The following is an 11,018-nucleotide window of genomic DNA, read 5'->3' on the forward strand; positions in this document are numbered from 1 at the left end:
GCTTTGGTAAGACTAAGTGCATGCTTAACACCTAGGGTGTTACACTGAGGGTCTCACATCCCGTGGTACAATCAACAATCTGATCGATGCATGGTAAAGGAAAAGGAACTTTTGGACATGCTTTATTCAAACTCGTGTAATCGACACACATCCTCATTTTTCCATTATTTTTCTTAACTAATACATCATTTGCTAACCAGTCGGGATGATGAACGTCCTTGATAAATCTGGCCGTCAAAAGCTTGTGGATCTTGTCGGTGTTTTCCCCCTGGGGTGTCACACCAACGAGTGAAACTTGTACGCGTGCTCCCCTTTCCAGATGGTGATGCAAGAACAGACACAAAGATTTATCCTGGTTCGGGCAAGAGAAGGCCCTACGTCCAGCATGGGAGGAGAGTTTGTATTATCTTGCACCTAAGTGCTTGTACAGGGGTGAATACAGGCATGGTATGAACTGGGATGGAGTGAGGTAGCTCTACTACGTATGTCTTGTGTTGTGTCGCGCCCCCTGTATCCGCTCCCGGACCTCCCCTTTTATAGTTTCAAGGAGAGGTCTAGGGTACATGTATAGGCGACAGAGTAGGGGTCGATAGAGGTATGGCGCGCTGACCTACTCGAGGCTTCCGTACCGGCGTGGCCTCGAGCCGTCTTATCCTAGTACTTTGATGATGATTACGCGTGCCCCTGAATCCCGCTCCTATGTGCCGTCCTGGATTGGTTTATCTATTCCATTCTTGTACGTCATGGTAACAGCTACGTCGGAGTGGTTGAGGTGCTGTCATTCGTCACCCGACCCTTCCTTAGGAAGGATACATGCCTACTCAAGGGTCGGGTGCCGTGTAACGCCTCGCTGGCCAGAGCGCTGACCTTGGGCGTCTCGAGGGGGTCTTGATTGGACGTTCCGACCCACTCCCTGCGCCCTGCCACATTCTGGCTTGTTTGGTGGGGAAGGCTGCAAAGAGAACGACAGGACGGGTGCTTGTTCCCTATCACGCTTCCCGTGACTGACGGATTAGGTGAAAACGCGGCAGGCGCATTAAATGCGTTGGTTCCCGTGCCCGTGTCAGGCGGCGGACGGCGTCCCTGCGCTCGAGGCCCCCCGATTCGTACGAGCCTGTTTCCGTATTCGACGGTAGCCGGCGCTCGAGCCCTGGTCGATTCGCAGGACGCTCTTTCCATGTTCGTGGCTACGGTCGTCGAGGACCGTGCGTACAACTGGGCGTCGACTCGGAGGCCTCGACTTTCGTACGGATGCTCCCGATATGCACATAAGTTAGGGTACCCCTTACTGATAACCTCGACAGTAGCCCCCAAGTCTCTATTCGAGCGCTTGCGCTCGAGTGGAGGCTATATTTTGTGGTCGAGTTTCCGTGGGGGCGCGCGAGCGACCCCGCGGGGGTAGCCCCCGAGCCCTTGGAGGAGTTTTTGACTCCTTCGTGGGTTATACTACCTAATCTGCGGAAGCGATCTCGATGTCCATCGTGAAGACAAACGGAAGGCCGAGGTTTGTTTATTTTGCACTAGGGTTACGACGTACTCCTGGTGGAGTGAGCGTCATCTACCCCAGATTGAGTTCCTAGCGGGTAAAGTGAGAACCTGTGCCCCATTCGAGGGGGTCGGCTGTAGCCTGGAGGCGTTCTCATAAAGCGGGGTCGACGTGGTCGGGGTTACTGCCTCATTCGATAGAGTCCAGCAGCTCGAGGCCTCCCCTCGGGGGGATTCCTCTCGACCATCTCGTCCTAGCCTTGGATATCCCCAGTGAGTCCTCGAGGCGGGCCTCGTTTTTCGACTGCTCGCTGGGCATCGCTGACTCGGTTACTCAAGATCGGCTGTCGAACCTGTTTGGCGGGTCAGCCTGTGACCTCTTGAGGTTTTCATGAATGCGTACCTTGGCTTACAGGGGAAGAAAAAGATCGCGGCGGTTCGCTTTTTTGCCCATTGGGCGTGGCTTTTTAGGCGGGGGCCGTTGCGACACTGTACCGGTGCGGGATTCGTAGCGTCTCACCTGTGAGAGAGATAAGGATCTTTAGGCAGCGCACTTATTGGAGGAGTTACCGTATTCGTCGGATCCGTCCGTTGTTGGGTTGTCGTCTATAAATGTCCTGTGGTCTTCCTGCCGTTGCTCCTTCCGCCTTCTGCCCTTGTTCTTGCCTCTGCTTCCTTGCCATCTCACGCGCGTGCACCCTCGAGCAGTAGCAAAGCCGCCCTTCTTCCTCTTCAAAGATGCTGGTGAGACTTATCACCGCCGATGACTGGCGCCCGTCATCGATGACGGAGCGCCGGTTGCTAGAGCTCGAGAAGGAAGGGCTTCTGCGCCCCCGCACTTCGTCATCGCAGCCAGAATGGACCGCGCCGGCGGAGGACCACTGGGAACCAAAGCCACCCAAGGGCTACGTGGTTTCCTTCGCCAAGTTCCAACGCCATGGCTTGGGCGCTCCTCCGAGCTGCTTCATGCGGGCGCTCTGCCACCACTACGGGGTGGAGCTCCAACATTTTTCGCCAAACGTCGTCACCGCCGCGGCGGTTTTCACCGTGGTGTGTGAGGGCTACCTGGGGATGATGCCCCACTGGGACTTGTGGCTCCACTTGTACCGGAGCGAGCTCTTCAACGCCCCCAGTGGAACCGTAGGGGTGAGGAAACCGGTACGGGCCGAGTGCCTCAACCTGGTGCTCAAGATCGGCAAGTCGGAGAGGCCGCGCGAGTACGTCCCGGTGGGGTTGACGTCGAACCATGCCAGATGGGACTCCTAATGGTTTCACTTACGAAACAACGACGACCTCCTCCCTGCCTACACCAGGCGTTTGATCTCGGAGCATCCGGATCACTAGAAGTATGGCATCGTCCAGGCCCACCAATCGCGGCTCGACCCCTTCCTCGATGCCTTGAAGAAGCTATGTGAGGAAGGCCTGACAGCCGCTCTCGTCCTCTCGGCCGTCCATCATCGGAGGGTTCTCCCGTTGATGTCTCGGCCGTTGAGGATGGACGAGATGGGTCCTGGCGTTTCGTCCCGGGATCTCGAGGCTTGCCGGATGTCCAACGAGGCTCCGACGGACAATGAGGTTGTGGCCCGAGTTAGGGCGGCCGTTGGTGGTGACTTCTAGCCAGAGCATGTCAACGGCTTCCCTATGAGGCCTGACAAGGGATCGATCGACTTGGTAAGTCCTTTTCCTATGTATGGTCTTGATTCTTGATTTTCTTCGACCTCCTTTAAGACTTATCTTGGCTCGGGCAGCGATCAATCGACGCCCGATCCTCGAAACCCCCGGTGAAGGAGGATGACGTGGATTGCGACAGGAGGCGGGAGTCCGCGGAGAAGTCAAAGTCCACAAAGGACTTGGAAAGGAAAAAGGAAAAGAAGAAAAATCTCGTGCGACAAGCGTTGGAGACACGTCGGGCGAAGTCTAGGCAGAGGGGGGAGCCTGAAGAAGAATCCCCCGATGAGGATGATGGTGGCGACGGTGACGACGACAGCGATGATTCCAAGGGAATGGCGTCCCGCCTTGACAGGATCCTCGAAGACCCGCCGCAAACTGACATCGCCATCCCGCGGGCGGATGGCCCCAAGGCAGCGTCGAGCGGGCCCTGCGATGGCCAACAGGGGGAGTCGCCTCCGCGCCGTTCTCGAGCCGACACCCCTCCAGCGCCTACGCAGGGTCGGGCCGCCTCCCGCCCTCGACCTCTTCCTACCCCTAAGGCGGGCCTCCAGGCAAAGTCCCTGGCGACGGGGCCACTGACCCATGGCCGTGCTGCGGCTTCCAGCAAGGGGGAAGCAAGCCGCAGGAGCGCTAGTCCTGGCGCACGCCAGGCGGGAGACGCCGAGCCGAGGCCTGCGCCCGCTCGTGAGGGGCCCGGAGCCTCGACGCGAGGCGGCTCGAGGCCTGCTGGTCGAGGTACTGGCAGGCGGGTCGTTTTCCCTATGGTGTAAGGTTTCAACGTCGTGGTTCTTGTTTTCCGATGCTTTTGCATTTTCTTGGGCTGCGGTCTTTACTTATGCTCATTCTTCTTCCCTCGGGTTGAAGCGGATACTCGAACAGGCCCAGCCCTCGATGGCCAAGAGGCTTAAGGTGGGAGCAGCCTTCAAAGACTCAGGTTAGCGGTTCATTCCCGATATCGTGTTGCCCTTATGTTGATCATCATGGCTGACTTTTTTGCTTTTGAGTGCTTGCAGGCTCCTCCGTTCCTCAGTCGTCGACTGGCGTCGAGAGCGCCCCACCTCGTCCATTGGTGGGGGGCCCACCCCGTCGTCGCCAAAACGGGTCGAGGAGCCTCCCAGATCTGGGGTTGAGGGGGATCCTATCACTATAAGTGACGGGTCCCATGGTGACGGGCTTTCGAAAGATGGCCGGTCCATGGACGAGGAGGTCAAGGCTTCCCCTGTCACAAGGCGGACGCCTTGGCCCATCGGGCTCCACTCCGTCGAGGAGCAGAGGAAGAAGGAGGCGGAGGAACACGAGCGGGAGATGCAGCAACAACCACAGTAGGAAGGAGAAAAAGGAAAGGAGGGGCGGCGTCAAGAAGGAGCTCCACTCGAGGAGCTGCTGGAGCAGGACCGGCAGCAGGAGCTCTGGGAACTCTAGAGGCAGCAGCAGCAAAAATATCTGCAGTTAGAGGAGCTACTCGAGCCTCCGCCATGCAGTCCGCTCCAGCCTGTGCCGCCGTCACCACAGGGGCCTAAGCTCGTGGAGGAAGATCTGCCGGTCTAGGGTGTGCCAACCCCTGTGTGGCTCCGTCCGGGAGCGCCCGCTTCTATCCCGGCATGATGCGCACCCTGGCGGACCCTCAACCCGAGATCAAGGGCACGATCTATGGCATCGAGGGGATCGCTCCTGGGTTCCTTCGAGAGCATCACTACAAGTGGCATTAACGACGGGATATGTGGTCGTTAAAAGTTGATATGTGGTCGTTAAAAGTTTTTAACGACCACAAAAATGTGGTCGTCCATGGTCGTTAAAGGCTCGGTCGTTAATACAATTAACGACCACATATAATTTCCCGTCGTTAACTTTTCAACGACGGGATAATATTTGGTCGTTGATACTATAGCATTAACGACCACGTTTACAGTAACAACGACCATGTTTGTCATCGTTAATATCATAGTGCCATCTTGCATAATGCATTAACCACCACATTTGTGGTCGCAAATTGTTTCTAGAAGGTAATGTAGCGGGTATTAGTGACCACTTCTATAGCATCAACAACCACATATTTATCACTAATAATTTTATATCGGAATGGCACCTATATAGCACCAGCAACCATTATGCAACATAACAATGGCATGTTTCACACAATAGGCAATAAATGAATTAATTTTCAACATTTCACAAATTCAACTTCACAATGGTCCTGGATAGTTCATGTGACCAAGGAGAAAACACAATTGAAATCATGAAACTAATAGTGGCTAACATAAGGTAGTACTAAGCTATGCTTGAAGGGATCCACCCATCAAATGCCTTCTGATGAACAACTGTGAGATCATGCTAGAAACGATGCTCTTCATCTTGCTCCCTGCAATATGTAAATTTCATATCAGCAACAAATAAATAAATCAAGAGATCATGTATAAATAATCTTTGTAGATGTAGATGCTTACAAATAATCACTCTTTATCCACGAGTTAAACTAGCACTCATAGTGCTCTTTAATTCTGCCCATTCTTCTTCCATTCGGCTAACACGACTAGTAATCATCCGATTTTCCTCGTGAAGTGTTTGATTATCTTCTTGAAGTTCTTTCTTTTCCTGTTCAGACTGTGTAAGTTTTTCTATTAGTTCAGCTTTGGTAACAGTCGGACTCCGTATGTCTCTTGCTCTTATTCCACCACCATAACCAACAACATGGTCACGCCTATTAGATTCAAAGCACTTGTCCATAAGTTCCACGTTAGAAAGGGTAGGGTTCAATAGCCTTTCCACCTCAATCTCTGCCTGTGAACAAAGCAATTGGAATTAGGTGCTTCTACCAACACAAGTGTATTTATTCTTGTGTAACTAATCTACAATAATGTCCAGCAAAATGAATTCAAATGCAACTATAAACTTACGTGCTTGGTAGAGGTTTCAGAATCCACAAAGGTGCCATCCTTCATATGAGTGAGAGAAAATAATTTATCCAAAGTCGGAGGATTGTTTTCCTTGCCACCCTATTAAAGGTACAACATTAGAACACAAGTACTGAGAGGTAATAACTGAAAAAAGTGAGCACAGAATACTATACATACATTGTCCCATATGATCTGTCTGTATGGTTTGCTACCACTGTGATGAAGAATTTTCAAGTTGGATCTATTTTTGGAGTTTCTCTTGCTCCTATCCTAAAGTTCCATGAAATACAATGGTCACTAGGGATAAATCGTGCAGCACAAAAGTTGTCAGTATGTAACTGAGAAGATTTATACTTACTATGAAATCCTTGCTGTAGAAATGTTCCTTGACAAGCCACTCCCAATCAGGTTGTTTAATCCCTTTAGGGCAATTCTTAATAGCTTGCTGCATATTCCTTGCTGGCTTAACAAATTGCCGATTCAAGTCTCCACGCCAATTATTCCATAGATCTCTAGTGTGCTCCATGATCTCAGCTTTGTATACATCAATTTCAATATCCGGATTTGCATTTTCAAACTTGTCCTGCATATATAGGTATTAAACCAATATTTCAATACGAGTACAAGATTCTTGAAGGAAAAAACTGAGTATGCTGGACTTAATATGTAAGGAAGCGTGTACCTTAATTGCATCAAAAATATGTTTTTGAGCTGCTGGACTTATATCAGTCCATTTCTTCACTCTAATTGGAGTAATGTTAGAATCACGGACTATTCTACCCAACTACAGGAAAAAAACAAAGAACTATGAGTAATCAAAATGTGCCCTCAATTACAATCCCTGTATCCATGACTTTTTAACACAAATGCGTTAGAATCCTTGAATCAATATGTATACTTGTTTAGATGATCTTAGATCGATACAACAAAAGTAAACAAATGAAATTGTGAAATGATATTGAGTCAAAACAGAGCCATCTATCATCTTTGTTTGGATCAGTTAAGCCTACATTACTGTCAAAGCTTAGCAAAAGGCAAAAAAAAATGAAGAACAATGAATCAGGTAATAAAGAAAGAATACATGCTGCCTTGTTTAGGACCACCGGATGCAATGTCCACAACAACCTTCTCTATACACAACTGCAGCTTAAAAGAAAAGAACTATAATCAAGAAAAACCTGTAATTTTAGATCTCTGTAACACTAATTTCAAGTGAACAAAGGGGCATCAGATCCTAAGGTGGAGAGTTTTATATCATATCAATGCAGAGAAATAGGATTGAGGAGATGGTATTGAAGCTAACTGACCTACAGGGCACAGGTGGACAACGATGGGGAGGCCACTGCAGTACGAGTAGAGAAGGGCTCCTCTGGGCTGGTGCAGGGAAGCAGTATGGACTGCCCACGGTCGGAGGGGCGGCGAGGACGGCCGTCGCAGGAAGGGCTGGTGAGGCGGCGGCTCCACGATCCGCGTCAGGAGGAGATGACGGTAGGAGGAGGTGTAGGGAAGCCGTGGACTGCTGCGGCAGGAGGCGCACAGATGGAAGGGCAGCCAGAGGACGGACGCCGCAGGAGGGCGAGGGTCTTGTGAGGCGGCGGCTCGATGATCCACGCCGCTGTAGAAACCGTCCTTGCGGGTACGCTAGAGTTCAGCGGTGGCAAAGGTTGGATAGATATGAGATTTCTTGTTTATGTACCTAAAAAAAATATTTGCGCCAACAAGTGAAGAGATAATTCCACATTTTTTAGCGCCAAAACAGAATGGATCAGCATCCCGCGTTATTTTAGCGCCAAAAAAGAAGTGCATACTATTTTTTGACGGAGACCAAAATATACGAGGGGAAAGTTTTCATAATATAACAAAATATGTGTACAAAGAATTTCTTTTGTTAAAATCTCACTTCATATATTCAAATACATAAATCATAGTATATGAAAATTATTGTACTCCCTTCATCCCATTGAAACTGACGTTTTGGACTCCGGATCTTCTTGTTTGACCATTCGTCTTATTCTAAAATTTTGTATAAATATTATTTAGTTTGTTATGACATATTTTTTCATTAGAGATACTTTAATAACTATTTATTTTATAATATTATTTTTTTAATAAGACAAATGGCCAAACACAGTATTCAAAAAGTCAAAAACGACACTTTTAATGGAACGAAGGGAGTAAGATTGAATTTAGTCTTCTTGGGGTTTGCCCGGGTGCCATGTTCCTCTACTCCTCCCTCTGTTGTTCGTGGTGCTGTTGGCGATCATACATGCAGTGGGCCACGCTAGCTCATGGCGGCGAGCCATGGCTGGCTCCTCAGTGGGCGACGCTGAACGACAAGTGGGGTGGCAGCGAGCCGTGGGTGGCGCCTGGCATTGGACGATGACGTCTGTGTGACCACGTCGATGCAGAATTAGGGGTTTAGCAAGTTGAGCGCGAAAGTCAAACGATGTTGGAGGATTGTGGATTTGGCGAGCCAAAGTGGGCCCTTTGTTTGCCTCTTGTGCTAACCTTAAGTAACAAAAAAAAGGCTCAATTCCCACTATTTAGCTAAACCAACCGGTCATCATCTTCTTTGCTACTTTTGGTACTTACGGCTCGCTCTCACTCGGCACCATGTTGGCTTGTCACGGTGGCTTGGCCTCTGCTTAACAGCTCGGTTGCCGGAGCTAAGGAAGAAGAGGGGGCCAGGGGTCTTGAAAGACGCTACTAGTAGCTAGGGTGGAGATATCGAGCACGAATATAGCTTGGAGGTGTGCAAGTGCGACTTCGAGAAGCTCAGACTCGTGATCATGGAGTCGATGAGGCTGAAGTTTAGGGTGGGGCAATGTCAGCAGCAATGGCCATGACGTGGGGATGAAGCTGTGGAGGACTAGCTGATTTAGATTTTCGTTCTTATGGAGCTACTAGATCAAGCTTTAATTAAACTTAATATCACTTCTAAATTTCGTGTATAAAACAATCTACATTCCTACATTAAGTCAAACGTGGAAACACCCAAGTGGTTAAGCTCGCAATGGCTATTCGAGAGGTAACCAGTTCGATCCCATTTGCTTCTTCTTTAAACTTTTATATATATATTTTTATTAATTCATGTCCTCCTACTTCACTCCGTGAAAAATGACTGCGATGAAACACAAGACATTGTATATGAAAACCAGAGGCAAAAACCATCGCGGGAAACTAAAAAAAGTGCGGGAAAATAAAAAAAGTGCCAAGGCTCACGCGATAACGACCACATTCGATGTCTGGACAACGACCACCAAGATTGTGGTCGTCGGGCAACATCTAAAGTCCGTAGGAAACCAGCTAAGGGCATCCGACGACCACATATTATATGTGGTCGTTAGAGTCTAGTCGTTGATGTTTGGTTTTCTTGTAGTGCATCGGTCATGGGAGGATCGCATTCCCGCCGAGGAGGACGAGGCCGGGACGTCGGGCGGCGGTGGCACCAGCGAAACCGGGACTTGGAAGACCGTGGATGACGACAGGCGATTCCCCTCCCTCATCGACCTGTTTTTGCGTCATGGGGGGTCGCTCGAGACTGTCGAAGAGCTCATCCGGGGCATCAAGGCGCGTGCGGATGAGGAGATGGAAAACTGGTGCCCTGATCGGATCCGCATTCGGGCCTCCACCGACCCGTCCGAGCCTAACATCTTTTTGGATGATCGAAAGGAGGCCGAAAAGTGGGAACACCTCGAGGAGCTTCGCCTCTGGATGAAGCATGTGGTGGGGCTCCTGTCCGACGTCGTCAACAACGGGCTCGGACCAGCTTACTTTGTAAGTATTTTTGGGCCTCAGCTATCATAGATCGTTTGGTTTTGTGTTCTTATCGTCTAATTGCTGATTCGTAGGATCTGAAGAGACCTCCCGTATAAAGTCGAGCTTCATCCACACGACAAGGGGAGGCTGGGAGCAACTCCCTCTGCTCAAGGACCAACTCCTGGAGTCGCAGGAGAAGCTCCTCAAGGCTTACAAGGAGCTTTTAGCGCTCGAGGAGGAGAATAAGGAGAGTGAGTCGATCTCGCAGCCTCTCTGCTGACGTCGACCATCTGAAGAGAGTGTTGTTGGAGAAAGATGGAGCCATTACGCACGCTGGCAAGGTGATCGAGGACCTGCGCGTCACCAACACCGACCTGGCGCGCTCCTACAGAGGGATCGAGAGGGCCAACACCAACCTTGTTGGCGAGAACACCGCTCTAGAAGAGAAAATTCGTGGTATGTTTCTACTTTCATGCTTTTAAAAGCATGATTTGTGTTGCCTAATTTCTCTGCATTGGTCTTTATAGGGCTTAAGGACGAACTGCTAGCTGTCCAAGTCGAGGCCCGCTCCACCAAGGCTCAGCTCGAGGGGGAGGTTGCTTTGAACAGTCGGCTGCAGACTGCAATAAGTGATCTCTCGGCCTCTTGGGAGCTCGCGCCTGTGGATGAGTCGAGGGAGGTGGCTCGAGGCGACGCACTGGTCGATCAGCTCTGGTACCTAGGCGCATGCTGAGAGACCAGGTGCGGGACGCCCTCCATACCGGGGTAAAGCTGGCGATGGCGGTTGTCTGCTCAGGCTTTTCCTACGACATGGAGGTGGTATCCCACGGCTTCATCACCGATATTTCCAAGATCGATGCATAGAACGAGGAGAGACTCCACGCCTTGATCGACGATGCAGAGGTTCCTGGGGAAAGGCTGGCGAAGTTGTTCGAGCCAGAAGTGCTTCCTCCCGAGACTAGCTCGGGCGCGGACGCTGGTGGGGAGGGCCGAGATACTGACTGAGGCCTGCGAGCCTATCTTGGGTGCCAAGGCCCCTTGTACAACACTTTTTGTTTTAAGGAAATGTTATATTTTTAAGTGGTTTACGAGATCTCTGAATATTTGCTTATTCCTTTGTTCGCACCCTCTTTTGTTTCTTTTCTGCCTAGATCTGTATTCCCCATTTGGTCTTTTGTTAAGGTGACCTCGATTGCCTCGAGGGTGAGG

General features: G+C 50.3%; 1 protein-coding gene across 1 annotated transcript; it reads right to left on the reverse strand.

Moving 5' to 3' along the window:
• Positions 5,288-7,822, reverse strand: LOC8071836. The gene is made up of 8 exons (XM_021462009.1): positions 7,808-7,822; positions 7,362-7,691; positions 6,733-6,834; positions 6,409-6,633; positions 6,228-6,320; positions 6,051-6,149; positions 5,601-5,934; positions 5,288-5,515 (listed from the first exon to the last, which is right to left on the reverse strand). Exons 1-7 carry the CDS (start codon positions 7,820-7,822, stop codon positions 5,614-5,616), a joined length of 1,185 nt encoding a protein of 394 aa, XP_021317684.1. The 3' UTR covers positions 5,288-5,515; positions 5,601-5,613.

Source organism: Sorghum bicolor, chromosome 5 (assembly GCF_000003195.3).
Source record: "Sorghum bicolor cultivar BTx623 chromosome 5, Sorghum_bicolor_NCBIv3, whole genome shotgun sequence".
Lineage (NCBI taxonomy): Eukaryota > Viridiplantae > Streptophyta > Magnoliopsida > Poales > Poaceae > Sorghum > Sorghum bicolor.

Coding starts and splice junctions, on each gene's coding strand:
- LOC8071836 (XM_021462009.1), bottom strand. Junction 6,321..6,408: donor TCTACAGCAAGGATTTCATA/GTAAGTATAAAT, acceptor ATGGAACTTTAG/GATAGGAGCAAGAGAAACTC. Junction 5,935..6,050: donor CTGAAACCTCTACCAAGCAC/GTAAGTTTATAG, acceptor CTTTGTTCACAG/GCAGAGATTGAGGTGGAAAG.